We start from the raw sequence: 16,904 nt of genomic DNA, 5'->3' as shown, positions 1-16,904 counted from the left end.
CTGTTGTATATTGACGAAAGACACTGATAAATGTGTGTAGAATGGATAATCACTGAATTAATCACTGTCTAAAAAATCGCAGTTTACTTCTTACCTGCTTCCTCCATTCTGGAAAAGTTGGCTATTTCTTATTCTTGACTGTTTACTCCATTTGGTTGTATTTTTGCAATGTAGATACTGAGAATTATACAAATTTAGTTTGTTTCCGATGTCTTTTTTAAAGGTTGTTTGCAGCATCCAAACACCAACAGCTACCAAATTTGGTATTCAAGTTAAGCCTCTTTCAATATTGCTAATCGTGTGTTTTTCCTTGTTAATTCTCAGGGAAGTTTAGAAAAGATCCAGGAAATACTGAACACCACAGAGATCAGTCTACATCAGCTCACTGCCCTGGTGGACTGTCGCAGCCTGCACATGGTGAGCAGCAAGGAGAAGACTTACAAATCGAGACATTCTTACTGTAGGGTTTCTCCATGTCTGATGAAAAGGCGCCGCACGATTGATTTGTTGTGACATCCTCATAGTGCAGCTTAGCTGCATAAAGCAAACCCTCTTTTTATGCTTGTGCAGCTGAGTACACCTGTCACCATAAATAACATTTGCCTTCCTGTATGTGAGTTCTTGTCCAGTTGATGCTGGCTTTGTACCATTTCTGAAGCTGGCTGAATGACAAGTACTTGGCTATTGGAGTGCTTGGGAGAATTGTCCCTCAGTGGCTTCCAAATTCCAAAGGCACACGTGCAACTGTAGCAAGAACTTTCTCTTTGCTTTCTGCTGTGCTTCCTCTCTTAAAAATTTAACCACCAAAGCTCATTATTTCATGAGAATTAGATTATCTTCAGTAGAATACAAAATGTGTTTGTGCTGTGCAGAATGGGGATTCTCAATCATGATATTGTGGGGTGTAGTACTTCTTTTCAAACCCAGATAAAGATGCACTGCCCTCCCTCTAGTTTGCCAACCGTGAGCTCATTTGTTTGACCTACTTTAAATTAGAAATCACAGTAGATGCATTTTAAAGACTCTTAGAATCCACATGCTGAAATTTAAAAACGATATTGGCCTTTTTACTACCTCTTCACTATCGTTTGGTTCTCTCTTTCTTGGGTTTCTCAAATTGCTGTAGATGTTTGAATGCAGACTTTGATCTGGCCCTACCTGCCTTTTATAAAAGTGGTGTCTCCCCTTTTCACAGGACTTTGTTCAGGCCATGACAGGACTGTGTTATGACGGACTGGAAGGCGTCATCTACCTCGTGCTCTTCTCCTTCATCACTGCTCTCATGTTCAGCTCCATTGTTTGCAGTGTGCCTCACACCTGGCACAGCAAGAGGTGAGACATCTACTGGCCACCCATACACTCCTCAACTCACAACCACATAGGAGCCAGTGCAGAAGCTTTTAAGCTAAGTTCATGCACAGGAGTGTGTATACAGTGAGAAATAATTTAAGAGGATAAGCCTATCAATTAATTATGGCTTTATGGCATTTTTTCTAACCCTCCTCAGCACTTCTTTTTACACGGCACAGGAATGAAGCAGACAACGAAATTCAGGATAAATCTACACGCATAGAGAAACACGATTAGTTTTGTGTACGGCTGTGTTTACCACTGGGACGTGTCCAGAAGGCCCCAGCTGCTTCCTCAAATAGATTGCTTCCCGTTATCCCCACTAATTGTGCCGAGTTGGCCTAAATCTATCATAAACCACCGCCTGAGCTGGTGTCGTCTTCTGCAGCTGAGGGGTGAAATCATTCTGATGTCTTTGTCCTATCAGCAGCAGATAAGGTTTGCAGGATGACTGCGAGGAAAGTGGTTTCCCAGGCACAGCCGTCAGTCAGCTCAGCTGCACCACATAATTAACTGATCCCTCCTAACAATTGGGGGGCATGTTCATCAGTTTGATCTCAGCTGGTGCTTCCTGTTATAAAGCAAAGGCTTACACGCTACCACTCTGTTTTTCTCAGTGGTTCCTGCTAAGCTTGTTCTGTTCTGTTTTGTTTCTGTTTGAACATACTAATTTTCTTCTACCTCATCTGGAAATATATGAAAGTTTATAATGAATATTTAGGGTTAGTGTGTCGAGGGCAGGATGATTAATATTATCAATGAGTAAGTCACAAGTTTTATGATCTCATGGATTAGATATTCAGAAAAATGCCTGTGCACTGTAAAAAAAAAAAAAAAAAAGTACTGTAATGAAAAGTAGTATTTGGTCAAATAAGTGGGAAAATACCAACACATCTCATGCACCCCAAATATTAACAGTAGTATTCTGTCTAAATTACAGATTTTGCTGATGTGTCTATTTAAATGTTCAGTGTGTAGGATTTAGAGGGATATATTGGCAGAAATATAAGTGTGTTTTCTTTAGTGTGTACTAACCTGAAAGTAAGAATTGTGTATTCCTTACTGTAAAATGAGCCATATATATCCACAAAAGGAGCAGGTCTTTGTTTATGAAGACTGCCATGTTGCACCACCATGTTTCTACAGTAGCCCAGAACTAACAAACGAAACACTGGCTTCACACAGGGCCATTTCGCAGCTGCCATCATAGTAAGAAGCCCAGCTGCAATGAGCCGTGCCAGAGTTAACCTGAATTGTTATGTGAAGCTGCTGTTTTCAGTGTTTCCAGCTATTTAAATCACCTGGTCCTTTTGTTTTTGAGAGGATGAGACCTCTGTGAATAATTTGGCTCCAAATAAAAACCTCCTGAACAATGAACACTGAAGGAATTCTTACTGGTGGCAGTTCACTGCTAGTTGCCACCAAATCCCCCTAAATCTTATACAATTCACCTTTAAATGTACAGTATAAAACCTGTTATCATTCAGCAAAAAGATATCTTCATTTCTACAGAAACAAGATGTTAAAAATACGGTTTTAGTTTGTTAAATAATGTTGATTTCAAGGTAAAACATGTCCTCACAGAAAAATAATAGTTTTTCCAAAGGTCTTCTGGTTCTACAATGAACCATCACCAATGTAATAACCTCATCACTTAGTAGATGTTTTTTTGGGGGGTTAGTCAGATGAACACTAGAGGGAGACAAGTTCCATGATGTCACTGTTGCTCTGTTTTGACAGACCATGTTCAGTGCATTGTTGTTTCCTCACAAATTCTATTGAGCTTCATTGTTTGAAAAGTATCAAGTGGAATCCAGTCTCTCTACAGGAGTAGGCTACTGCTTTTGTTTGACAACGTGAACACACACACATTTATAGTGCCAAAGCAATATTAGGGCTTTTAATTTTCCTGCAGAAACTGAACCAATTACATGAGGCTATTTTTACCGTCTTTGTTCAGCCCCATTAAGGTCAGTGGAAAACTGCATCTTCTTTGCTTCACACAGCAGAGAATTCATCTTGTTTTCTCTCCCTCAGGCAGCGATGAAAGCGAATTGAAATGTGACTGAGAATGAACACAAAACGTTACCACGTGGCACTTAGATTCTCCTTTGTCATCAGTCAGATAGGACAGGGGGTCCCTCTGGTGGTGGTTTCACAGTGCTGTGTGATGTTTACAGGAATGAGGAGGACAGTGAGGATGAGTCTCTGAGCCACGGAGGACGGCAAAACCATGATAACCTGTACCGGGTCCACATGCCCAGCCTGTACAGCTGTGGAAGCAGCTATGGCAGTGAGACCTCCATCCCCGCCGCAGCCCACACCGTCAGTAATGCACCTGTCACAGAGTACATGTAAGTCACCACTGCTTTAAACTGCTGTGAACATAAGTAGAAATCCACACTAAGTGAAAGGCAGAAGTGGTAGATAATTTATTTTCACAGCCTGAGGTTGCGGCTGATATTAGATATGTCATGTTCTCAGGAGGCGGTATTTACATCCCCAGAGAGGAGCTTAGCTCTACTATAGAAAGTCATGCAGTGGACAGCAGATGCAGCTGTTGCTCTCCAGCTGTGAAGCCTGTGAAACTCAAAGCTCTCAGCCTCATGAGTGAAGCTCAGTGTTGGGGAAACTGCTGGGGGAGGGGATCCCCCATTTTCTGCCTTTGTGTTTTAATGCCTTGGCATGCTGAAAACGGACGTGGAGAGTTTCATGTATACAGTATATTGTTTCATGTCTTTAAAGCAGTGTTTAGGGGTTTTTACATTTCTCAGCTTGTTGCGTTTCATCTCATTGTGTGTTTAATTCAACAGGGCTCAAAATGCCAACTTTCCAAACTCCCGCTGCGAAAACACGCCTCTGATAGGACGAGAGTCTCCTCCGCCCTCGGTAAGTGTCGCATTTCCTGTTTTTAAAAAAACCATGAGAACTATAGGAACACCTCTGGGTCATTTGGCAGCCACTTGTGAGGGACTAACCATTGACCCTTTTCAACCAAAATGATCCAGTGACTGTGGAACCAGAGGAACTAAAATCAGGAATTAAACTAGCAACTTTGCATGTTATTGTTTGCATTTTTACAGCCTCTAAAGAACCTTGAATATTATGCAAATTAGACCAATGACAAATTTACAAAGACGGTGGCGTTTGATAAGCAATTTTCATGCAGTCAGCCTTTTTTGTGTGTTTACTGTTTTGTGAAAAGCACAAATGCAGAGGAGGCAAAGGAGGCTGAAAACTGCCGACGTCTGACTCCACAGTAGACAGTCTTTGTGTTTAATGGTCATTTATTTCTGCTTTAGAACATAACTGCAATGTAACCATCAGCAAATTGTTTTATTGCTCTCCCTCACTCACTTCCTCATCGCCGCTCTCTAGCTTGCTTGACTGCAGCTTTGTCTCTCTCATCACACACACACTCTCTCAATCTTTCTGTTTCTTGACAACAAAGCCTAACTTTGTTTGCAACTCTGATAATTATCAAGACATATCCGCCCCTTGTCATAATAATCAATACTAGAAGCACTTTTTTATTCTGTGAATACAAGTTGAAGCAGCTGCGGCGTCTATGTTTGACCAGTCCTCCTGAACCAACAGAAAGTATTCCCTCTAGAGCAGGGACATTTTTATACATATTAAACTATCCTACAGGAACTAAATTTAGTCCCTGGTTCTTGAGTCAAAATGCAGGTTTAGTTCCTGAGTTCCTCAAAAGGTTCTTGGTTCCCTGGAGAATTTGCTGCATTGGCAAACGCCCTTTTTAACAACATAGAACCCTGGTCTCTATTACATCACTGTACCCCATAAGAGAAGTGTACATATTAACTTGGGAGCCACAGAAACTTGGATAAACATTATGATTGCCATTTTTATATGATGGCACACTGTTAACTGTAGCACTACCATGGTAGAACCTTAGTACTGTAATTGGACAGTGAGGGAACCAGCATTTAGAGAGAACGTACTTTGTGTGGCTCTTGTTTCTTTGAGCTAAGCACAGTCTGATTTACACAGTGTGTCTTTTTCAGCATGGCAGCACTGTACTTGCCCCTATTTATGTATAGGGAAGCAAAACAAAACTTAATCTCCCTACATGCATCAGTAAAGTGTCAAACTGTAACCTGACCCATACAGTATATGTATGAGATGGCAGTGTTTTCTGTCTTTATTTGATACAAGTCGAAAAGAAAATCAAGAATCCTGCGCACTGTCCATCACCTATTGACATTTTCATCCTCATCCCTCCATCATGCGAAGTTCATATAGACAAAGAGAACAGGCTGTAATCCAGGAAAAAGAGCTCAGAGTCATGTTTATTGCTGGTGTCCTCTTACTGGCAGCTTTTTCATGGGTGAGAGCCTATAGAGTGCTGGAGGAATAAGTCCTCAAACACAGATATGACTTAGCATTTTTGTACTTAGGGTTTCCTTGTCTCAAATTCAATGGGTATTTTGAATGGGGTTTTGGTTAGAAGCCTGAAATAAGATCTGTGGTTAACACAAGCTTAAGAGATTTTCACGTTTTGTTCTACGACATAAAATGCATGTCATCAATAAAATGAGTGCAATGAGTGCACAGTGTGCGGGATTCTTTATTTCCTTTCCAAGTCAAGACATGACTGTGACTAAGACTTTATGGCGTGTAAGAGCTTTTTTGAAATTGCGACTTGATACAAGTTGACCAGTTTTTATCATGTATGAGAAACAAACCTCAGTCATTCCCTCCTGCCCCCCCCCCGGCCTGAATCTCCACCAGAGATCCTCCCCTCCCTGGTGTCCGTGTGGCTTTGTGTATCTTCTCTATACTCTCTTCTTGTCGTTTTTTTGTTTTTTTCCTGCGAATCCATACAGTTGTATTTGACTGCCGCGGACAGTAACAGCGGTCACATCTGGCAGTTAAAGCCTTCGGAGAGTTCAAGATCGTTTTGGTAACCTCATCTGCTATGCTAACAGGTACAAAACAAGCCCGCCTCCTCCACCTGCTGGCCTGTTCCTCCTCTGTACCACCTCCCAAACTCCCAGCTCTACTCACCTTCCATTCAGGTCCCACCAGGGCTGCTGGACCCCTCCTCCCCACTCTCCCCCTCTGTCCTGACTCTTGCTAAGTGTCCCACCTGGTGTCTCACCTGATTTGTTTTCTGTGGCCCTGGGCTGCATGTTCCCCTACCCCCCTGCACCACAGATGTATTGGGAGGAACATGTGAAGCTGTAAGTCTGCCCCGGGGCTCACTGTGACCTATGAGTCAATGACAGAGTGAAATTACGAAGCCGTTAAACTGTTTCATGTGGGTCTGCTTTGTCTTGGTTCTCGGGTGTGAGGGTGATCTCGGGAGGTGAAGTATCAGGGATTCAGTTGTTAGGTGTGTAACACAAGGAAAATGAAGGCACAACTTTTTTTGTATGAGCACACACTGAGACGCATCACTACAGGTGTGGCCACTTCAATATCGCCATGTTTAAAGCCACAGTAGCCAACATGAAACTATCACGAAATGATTGATGAATTCCCCCTCCCTCTCACACACAGCTCTCTCAAGCTCCAACAGCTAACCTGCTAGCTAGCCTATTTATCTTCACAGTAAATGGCATTCTCCTCACAAGAGAGATTCATTTCATGCAACTCCGTGCACACATTCACCAATAATTGAATAATGGGGTGTTCTTCATTGTAATTAAATACTGCATATTATCAACCTGTCGTCTGCATTTGCCAATATCCCAGGGTTCCTACCACATCTACCAGCATCAAACAGTAGTAAATCCCACCTCTTACTTGATTTGAAGTGTAACACTGACAAACAGTGCGACTCCACGCCTTGCGCTGAAACGTTGTGAATATTTTAACTTTTATGCGCAATGCACGGCACACACTAGCACTTGCAGGTGTGCCGTATCATAGGAAACACTGGTTTTGCTGGTATCGTCTTTCTAGCAACACGTCTCTGTGAGATGGGGCCTGACCTTGCATGTTTTTATTTTCTGATATTTTACTTACCACTACTGCATTTAGTGCTATAGACAAATCTGCTGGCTGATTTATTTGTTGTGATCACTGCCACCATTACTGCAATGGCAAAGTGACACTGAACATATTTAGACTGACAGTGAAACTAGGGGTGTTTGGGTTAATCACAGTCAGCAGTTGCCAGCTCTGACAGGTAGTCCGTGTAGATGTAGAAGTTATTTACGCTCAAGACACTATTATGAAGTTGGACAAAACAAAACCAGCTAAGGATGTGGGGAATTACTAAACATGTTTTTCACTGTTTTCTGATATGATAGGCAAAACAAATAACAATTAAATAACAATTACAGCCCTACAAATGATACATGCTTTTCTTAAGCATCCAAGGTAAGTCATGTTGGTTCATGGTTCCCATGTTGGTGCAAATACTCAGCGTTCACATGCGGACCAGGCTGTCCAAATGTCTCTGAATTCTGACAGCAATATAAGTAAATGTATTACAAATGGAAAGCTTAGTGTTTCCACATGAGTTTGAAATGCAGCCTTTTTGTGCTTGTATCGCCTGTATCAAAAAAATGCATGGGTGCATCCTAAATGTATATGAATGTGCACGCAGGTAAAAAGCAAAAAGTGAAATAATTTTACAAGAATTTGTGTTACATATTTATACAACTCCTTGTCCTAGTCATCTGTAGCTGTTGCTGTGATGTTCTCTGTGTATTTGAATCATTTAACATCCCTTTAGATTCCAGCGCTCTGGAGTAACTAGTTCGAAAGGTAACCCGTGTAGGATTTTCTCTGATCTGTTGAATGAATTGTTGAGCTTTGATGTGTCCAATGTGCGTATCTGTATGTTCTTCCACTGCTTTTGATGTTTTATTTACCAAAAGGGTTTTCTTCTCACTCAAAAAATTATTGAGCCTTTGAATCTGTTTACTACAACAAAAGGTACATTTTTTAAAGGCTTCAAAGGGATAGTTTAGATTTTTCAAGTTGTACAAGATAGTTGTCTATAGACCGTGGATTTCCTACAGTCAATGGTGGACGGCATGCACCCAGCTTTTAAAAACATGGGAGAGTACCACCATGGAAGCTAAGCAACCTGCTACCTCTGGACAGGGGGAGCAGCAAAACATATATTAGGTTAAGTATGCGCTATAGTTACAATATTTTCACTGCTTTATCTTGCCATCAGACGGCCCTTTCCAACAGGGAACTGACCTGAAAGTGAAACTTACTATATTGTCTTAGGAGCCACCAGACTCCATTGACAAGAACATGTCATTTTACCTCAAAGAACTCAGGAGATTCTGGTCTAGCACCGCCTTGATCAGTTTGTTTGTATTACAATAACACAAACAAAGTGACTGATCAAGGCAGCGGTAGACGACTCCCAAGTTCTGTGAGGTAAAATTGTGGTTTAGAAGAGAGCAATACAGCGGCTTCAATTCCCCGTAAGAAAGGGCTGTGTGATGACAAAATTAAGCCATGAAAATATTCAAAATAAAGTGTACACTTAAATTGGTATTCATTTATTTGATGGCTACAATACGTTTTGCTGTAGGCCTCATCAACAGCAGTACATTGCCCAGTTTCCAAGGCTGTACTCCTGCCTGCTTCTCCAAACTGAGAGTGTGCAGACTGCAATCTCCTAAAAAAAAACCCTACATGGAGTGTGTTAAGACTGGACTGACCCTTTTTGTACTGCTTGTAAGTAAATGTTTTAACTATGATGAAAGAGATCATGATTCATGTTGGGTTTTGTTTGTCATTTTCATTTTTCTTCCGCAGTATACCTCCAGCATGCGGGCAAAGTACCTGGCCAACAGCCGACCAGATCCCAACAACCCTTCTCCAGCGCACTAGACAACACTGGACTCATCCTGTCTGCAGCGCTGACATCTCTGAAGTCTCTCATCCAGTCAGTCAGTTATTATTTCTCATATAGCCACTCCTCCTCCTGCTTTCCTCCGCTGTCTCAGTTGACTTAAAATGGAAAACCAAATGTGCTTTTCGCCGGTTGGTTGAAGCAAAACTTGAGGAGTCCTGCAGATCAAAGTGCACATATGCTTTTTCTCCATCTTCCACAACCCTTGGCTGATGTTTATTATTGCAAGAAGCATCATCGCTGCTGGGAATTCATCTCCAACTGGACTGACTTTTACACTCCTCCTTTACACATGAATGCACCACCATGTACAGCATCACATCTTACAAGACATTGCAGTGTTGAGGACTCTGGAAGTGCTCCTAGACTAACACTGATTACTACTGTTTGTTGTTTTTGTTTTGTTAAGTACTGTACTGCACTCTCATCGCCGTGGGAGACTTAAGAGAACTGCCTTACATGTAAATTTGGGAGGAATCAACTGCTTTCTTTCCACCTTAATTGTGGACATTGTTTCTCACGTAACACACAGCGTAGATGAATCTGTCGTAGGGTAGATTAATTTCACAGTGCGACATCTCATTTTTCTGCTTGTGAAATTTGAAATGCAACAAGATGTGCGTTATTCTCCAGTTTAAGTAGCCATACTGTCTATCACACATGCACATTGGCTTGTTTTTGCATTTTGTGTTAAATCAAATGTCTGGGACCAGTTTTCCTGCCGTATTGCACGTCTTACAGTCTTACAGGTCTGATTTTTATCCCCAGACACTGGTGTTTCCTGTGGCATTTTTTTTAAAAAATACATTGGTGAGCCACTATTTTGCAGCAAAGACTATAAACTTGTGAAGCTGTGAACTTGATGCTCTCAGAGGATTCGATGAGGACAAAGATGAGCTGCGTGATGAAAAAGCAGCTGTTTGACGAGAAAAAAAAAGAATGCAACCGTAACAAGTGTGACAGATGAGACGTTTTTATACTACTGGAAGCAGAAACTTTTTGTTTTTTACAGCCCTTTGAAGAGGATGGTGAAGCAGAGGGGGACAGAGTTGTGCGTGATGTCTTGTGCAACATTACTCCAGACTTACTACGATAAATTGCCGCTTCATCAGACTGCTTGTTATTCTCTCCGTGTTCCTGTTAAGTTGTAAAGCCTCATCACCCTTAACAGAACTGGGGATTGTCCACACACACCCTTGACTCTATGTGGCAATGATCTACAGCGGTTTGGAGTCCAAAATTCCTCTCGCAAGAATCTTAAAGCAAGTTTATGTGACAGTATGCATATGGCAGTTTCAGTTTCAGAGAGAAACTTTATGCATTGGCAATGCAGTGTCTCACAAATGTGTTTTAGCATTTATAACAACAGTAGATCTGAGTGAGTGGATGCTGTGAAGGGATTGTGATAACTCTGCTCTCTCTATAATCTGAATATTGTCAAAGAAAACCTGCTGACTGCCTGTTGACGCGTGACGATCCTTCAAATGCGGAGTGAGATGTTTGTACTTGCTTCTCCTAGATGTGCATTGTGACCAGTGCAAGAGGTGATTTTGTTTTGTTTTTTTTGAGACTGTGCCAACAAGTGAAGCACAACTCTTTTACTATCTGAATATCTTTTTAAACGTCTTTACTCGAGGCCACTTTGTAAAGTTGACCGCTCCTGGCTGCCTCTGCGCGATCAGACGAGAAAATGAGCCTGACTTTATTTCAAATCATTTACTCTCTGTAAAACATTATTACACTGATGCAGTCTTTCTGTTTTTGGGTAGTAGTCATATTCTCTTTGTTGTTTGTAACGCGAGGCAGTTGTACAGATTATAAACATTAGCAAAGTGAAGAAAAAAAAGTGGCTGAAATTGACATTTCATTTTTTTTTTATCTCTTAAAAAGCTTATTCCACATTTTAAACTTTTTTTCTATTTGATTTGCTTTTGGTTTTTTATTTTTTATTTTAGGATCGTTAGCAAGCACGATGTGTTGCTTCATTAATGTGAATACGGTAAATAGATTTTAATTTTCTTTGAGTTTTTTCTGGAAAAAAAATCACTGTAGATGTCATCGTTTTTATTTTATACATCATTTTTTTTGCAATCTCTAAAATGTGTACATGTTAAACCTGTGGTTATATTGAGCTTGAATGCTGTGTTTTAAAATTAAACAAACCTTAACTGTAGTGCAGCTGATTGTTTGGATTTCTTTGTTTTTGCATTTAAATGTTTCACTTGTGAAGCTGATGCGTCCTGTCAGTGTGACCAGGAACAGACACTAGGTAGCAGCATAACTTCACTGTCAGCTCTGTTTTCACCCCTGTTTACTTTCACAGAGGTACTAGTTATTTTAACACTCTTTTATGAAGTTTTAACAAGTAAAACTCTTTGTTCTTTGAGTTAAACAATAAAAATTATTGAAATATCGCCAATATATGTAATGCACTACATTTATCCACAAGAAAGGTTTTAACAAATGGTAATTTTTCTTTACTAGGTTTATACGTAAATGTGTGAATTATATTTTGATTATACTTTATCGTGTTTTTTTTGTTTTGTTTTTCATTAATTTCTCATTAACCAGGTAATCTCTTGATATACACTTTCTTTTTTGCAAGAGAGATGGCACAGACCCCAGAGACACCTAAGACAATCAATGTAGATGATCTGTTTCATGAAGTTAATTTAGTTGGTGACCCTGGATAGCCACTTATTATTAATATCATCAGAACCAAAGGCTTTTCTCATTTCCTAGTTCATACATTCTCAGTCCCTTTCCTCACTTCCTCTCCTCTCCTCAGATGCAAGTGGAGGAGGCAAGGAAAAGACATGAGGAGAGAGGAGTCAAAGCAACAGACATTTAACAAAATGAGATATCAGTGTTCCAGTGCTGTTATTTTACTGTGATGTCAGTTAAATATGACTTGTGGCACAGCTGCATCATCAGTTGTGTGTCACTCCGCTTACACCTCTCTTATACATCAAGGGTACCTTTAAAGTTACCCCTGCGTGTGTAAGTTTCAAGATGCTGTGCAGTGCAAACAATAAAAACTACACAGAAGACAAACACCTATTACAAGGAACTGAGACATCCCTTGACATAGCTCGCTGAGGTTGAGTTCCAGGTCACAGACAGGAGGACGGAGGAGAGAGGAGACAAGGAGGCACAAAATGGACAAATGAGAAAAGTTCCATAAGTTAAGTACTTAATAGAAAATTAGATGAAACTGTGATATCTGCGGGTAAATTTGGTGACAGCTGCAGCAAAAAAAATATTTTCAAGGAGTTGAAATATAGACATAGACAGACACAAAACTAGAATTAAATATAAAAATGCACATAATGAACTTTTCCCCATATTTATACTGAAGATGTTTTAGTTAAGACTTGGATTTCAGTTTAGACTTTAGACGATTTTAGCTCCTTCTAAAATTTGAAGATCGATAGAAGATGTTTCTGCAAGATAAATGCGTATGTTGGTATTTATTTGTTCTGCAGTGCAGTGACAGACCACAGGCTTGCATGCAGATCACTTTGAGTGGAGCAGAAAGGCAGTTTTGTGTTTCTGACCTCTCTGGGCCGACAGCAGGCGAGAGGTCAGTGTCAGCACCGGGCCACCAGTCTGGTTTTGTCAACTTCCTCCATACCGCCAGCCAGCTGCTGTCGCCCCAAACGCTGACTTCTCATGTGGAAGTCTGGGGGTTGAAATGGATTATAAAAAGATAGAGGAAGTGGACCTTCTTCATCCTAAAAACATACTGTTTTTATCTTCTTAATCTCAACAAATTTGGACCAGACTGTTTTTATTTGGTCTATAAATGTTTCTCTGAACTTCAAATATTCTTTTAAAATGTGTGTGGGGTTTTTTGGTAGGAACTACAACCAGACTACTAAGATATTAAAATGCACCATTTTTGGCAGCAATTTTTTTTAAAAAATCCTCTAATCTTTCAAGGTATTTTCTGTCTGAAAAGATGAATATAGAGATTACACAATCTCCTGGGTTCCCTGCTGTTTATTGTGGGGGCTGAACTAAACAAAGCGGTAAACAAACAAAGCATGATGGAGGCAGAGAGGTTTTTACAACCCGCCTTACACAGAGACCCAGAGATGCAAATGAAATTTCACACGGTCTCACTGTCGAGGAAATTCAATTACCCTGCTTGTTGCTGGACTGGAGGAATGCATTACTAATGCTTTGAGGTGACGAGCTGAATGGAGAGGGAGGGAGGTGGAGGAGGGAGGAAGAGGGGGTGCCTGTACCCTCACACCCCCACCCTCTACCAGAGACACTTCCTGAGTCTGGCCGGGCTCTCTGCCAGGTGGTCAGACCACAGTTCCCCTTCTCCTCGATGCCAGGCAGCTGCACGACGGCCAGGAGACACACGAGAGAGTTAAAGCTGCACCAGGCAAGACTTAGATTTAAAGATGCCCCCGTTTAATCAGCCTAAATCACAGGGCAGCATCGCAGCCCTTATAGTTTCTTTGTCTTTGTTCAGCAGAAATTCTAGTGAGAGAAATGTTCTCCATACCCACAAGAAATGACATATCAGAGCATAAACCTGTGGCTTTGCATGTTTTAGTTTAGCAAACACAAATCATGTCTGCAAGACATTACTGACTGATTTTCCAAAGCAGCATCCCATAAATATTTATATGTATTTCCTGCCATTCTGACTGCAGAGACTGACAGCCAGCATAAAGCTCCCTTTATCTTTTAGTTACAGAGCAGGGAGTGTTTTGTAAATCTTCCTCATTGGTGCATTCAAGGTTTTAACTACTGTTTATTCAGTCAGGTAGTTTAATACAGTGGTTCCAAAGTTAGGGGTCAGGCTCCCGCCAAAGGGTCACAAGATGAATCTGAGAGGTCGTGTAATGATAAATGGGAAAGGAAGGAGAAAACAGATTTTTGCATTTGTATTTTGTAATAGTTGCTTTTTGGGGAGAAATACTGGACAATTTTACCTCTTTAAGCCTTGAACAGTTTGAGAAACGTCTGGTGGAAATGCTAACAACTCATAGACATCCGAAACCCAACAAGGAGCCCCAACTGCAGATTGCTTTTTTGTGTAGTCACAAGCCAAATAGATTAAGAACTGTAGTTTAAAGGTCGGGTGTGTAGGATTTGGGGGAAAATATTGGCAGAAATGGAATGTAGTATAGTAAGTATTTTTTTCTTTAATAGGGAGCGGGTCTTTGTCTACAGAAATTGTCGCTTTGCACCACCATGTTTCTACAGTAGCCCAGAATGGATAGACCAAACATTCAGTATGTTTACATGCAGCTTGAGAAAAAAAATTTTGCCTTTATGCATGTAAACAGCTTACTTCGACCTAGATAATTCAATTTGAAAATCAAACTATTGCTGCATGTAACCACTTGCTCCACTTGAATCGGACTCGGCATTCTCCGCATGCACCACTTTTTCTTTCACAGGCTTTCACCCAGGACGAAAGGAGATGACGTAGCAGCAGTTCAGTACATAGCAGTGCAGTAACTCCCGGAAAAACAAACAAACAAACAAACACCATGGCGACCAAGAAGTAGAGGATGCACTTGTGGATGGACGAAGAAATTACATTCATGCTCTGTCATCTTCGTTTGTCGTAAGCTTCCTCTTCGGGTCAACCGGAACTAGTTCAATACGCACTACATTAAAAGGGACACAGCGCCATCTATCAAGGCGGAGTCAGACGTACTTGGTCAGAATTTCGATTTTCTCTTCTGCATGTATACTCAAACAAGAGGTGAAGTCCAACTTGACTGATTAGCCGAGCTATGAGCTTAGCTCGACTACTACGTGAATGTAAATGTACTCACTGGCTCAAGCCATTCATGTTTTCACATCGGCCACTACAGTTGGCAGCCCCTCCATGATGAGAGTGTTGGAAAAACATAAATTCATTTAATGCAGAACTCCTTTATTCAGCGTTTTTGCGTTTAAATCACCAGGTCTGTTTGTTTTAGAGAGAAGAAGAAGAAGAAGAAGAAGAAGAAGATTTATTTATAGAGCACATTTCATACAGAAAGCAACACAATGTGCTTCACAAAAAAAAAACATGTATAAAAACATAAAATATGAGCACATATTTACAAGCACGCAGACAGACAACAAACAAGAACATGAATGTATGCAAGCATACATGGATGCATCTTATTTAAAGTGCATAGTGATTCTAGTATTTAGTGATAAAAAAAATAAAAAATAACAGGCTAGTTAAAAACAGCAGTAAAGAGAAATATCTTAAGTTTACTTTTAAAAGAGCTCAGTGTTGGCACATTTCTGACATTACTTGGAAGGGCATTCCATCTGCTAGGAGCATAGCAGCTAAATGCTGCCTCTCCAGCTTTAGTGCGCACACGGGGAACAACGAGGAGACCATTAGCTAATGACCTGAGAGTTCTCATTGGCTCATATGGCACAAGTAATTCTTTAATATAATTAGGGGCAAGGCCATTCAGTGCCTTATAGGCAATAAGAAGAATTTTAAATTCAATTCTGGCCTTCAATGGGAGCCAGTGTAAGGACTGAAGAACTTGGGTGATGTGTGTATATTTCTTAGTTCTGGTTAAAATACGTGCAGCAGCATTTTGAATAAGTTGCAGTCGTTTGATGGATTTTTGAGGGAGTCCGGAAAAGAGGCTATTGCAATATTCGAGTCTGCTTGTTACAACTGCATGAACCAGTTTTTCAGCATCTGAATTTGTCAGAAAGTCTCGGATTTTTGAGATGTTTTTCAAATGGAAGAAGGATGATCTTGTGACATTGTTAATGTGAAAGTGAAAGTTAAGATCAGCATCGATGACAACACCAAGATTTCTGGCATGTTCTTTGCACTTGAGAGCAGATGAATGGCAGAGACTTCCTGTCTTTTTGCTTTTGGACCTATGATAATGATTTCTGTTTTATCATTGTTTAGCTGGAGGAAATTTTGGTTCATCCATGTATTAATGTCATCGATGCATTTGAGTAGTGTTTCCACAGGGCTCAAATCATCAGGAGAGAGGGAGATATAGAGTTGTGTATCATCTGCATAATTATGGTATTGTATATTATGTTTCTGGAGAGGAAGAGACCTCTGAGAATAATTCAACTCCTGTTAAAAACCTCCCAGACAATGAACAGTGAAGGAATTCTAACCAGGAGAAGTTTCAGCTGGTTGTAGTCTGAAATCTTACCACTTAATTCCTCTAAATCTTAAACACTGGACCTTTAATCTTCAAGAATGTGTGGTATTTCATATTTTTGAATGCAAAATCTTAACTGGCATCTAAAGCTGTCAAATAAATCCAGTTTAAGTGCAACATTTGTCTCTAAAATGTCTTGAAGCAGAACTATAAAGTAGCAGAAAATACAAATATATTAAGTAAAACTACTTTCATCTCCTTCACTGCGCTAGTGTTCACTTTCACCTCCCGTTTCTCAACATGTCCACCCTGTCATTACAGGATAGATGAGGCAGCTGAACGCTGAATGCAAACACAGGACGTGAGCACCTTTGTTTCCCATTTCTGGAGGGAATCCTGCTGCTTTGTTACTGCCATGCTTACAGAGGCAGAGGGAGTCGAGGAAACAGGGTGCCTGGTTTGCCTCTTTTGTGGTCAGGCTCAGAGGGAGGCAGCTGTGTCCTGGGAGTCGCCGCTCACGTTATTCACACCTCACCTCCCCCTTTGAGTGCATCACCCCGGACCAGTCAGAGGGAGCATGTACCTAA

The 16,904-nt window shown here is 40.7% G+C and overlaps 1 protein-coding gene across 1 annotated transcript in view; it reads left to right on the top strand.

Annotated features, from left to right (window-relative positions):
- The window catches only part of ttyh3a (tweety family member 3a), a 30,174-nt gene extending 18,572 nt beyond the window's left edge, over positions 1 to 11,602 (top strand). Inside the window, exons 11-15 of the mRNA XM_049561311.1 lie at positions 325 to 417; positions 1,196 to 1,332; positions 3,531 to 3,704; positions 4,164 to 4,239; positions 9,106 to 11,602. Coding sequence (XP_049417268.1) covers positions 325 to 417; positions 1,196 to 1,332; positions 3,531 to 3,704; positions 4,164 to 4,239; positions 9,106 to 9,180 — 555 coding nt within the window. The 3' untranslated portion in view covers positions 9,181 to 11,602. The remainder of the gene's footprint in view (positions 1 to 324; positions 418 to 1,195; positions 1,333 to 3,530; positions 3,705 to 4,163; positions 4,240 to 9,105) is intronic.
- The last annotated feature ends 5,302 nt before the right edge of the window (positions 11,603 to 16,904 follow it).

The sequence above is a fragment of the Epinephelus fuscoguttatus genome, linkage group LG19 (assembly GCF_011397635.1).
Source record: "Epinephelus fuscoguttatus linkage group LG19, E.fuscoguttatus.final_Chr_v1".
In the NCBI taxonomy this organism is placed as follows: domain Eukaryota; kingdom Metazoa; phylum Chordata; class Actinopteri; order Perciformes; family Serranidae; genus Epinephelus; species Epinephelus fuscoguttatus.
Note: the sequence above shows the minus strand (reverse complement) of the source record. Positions and strands in the feature narration are given on the sequence as shown.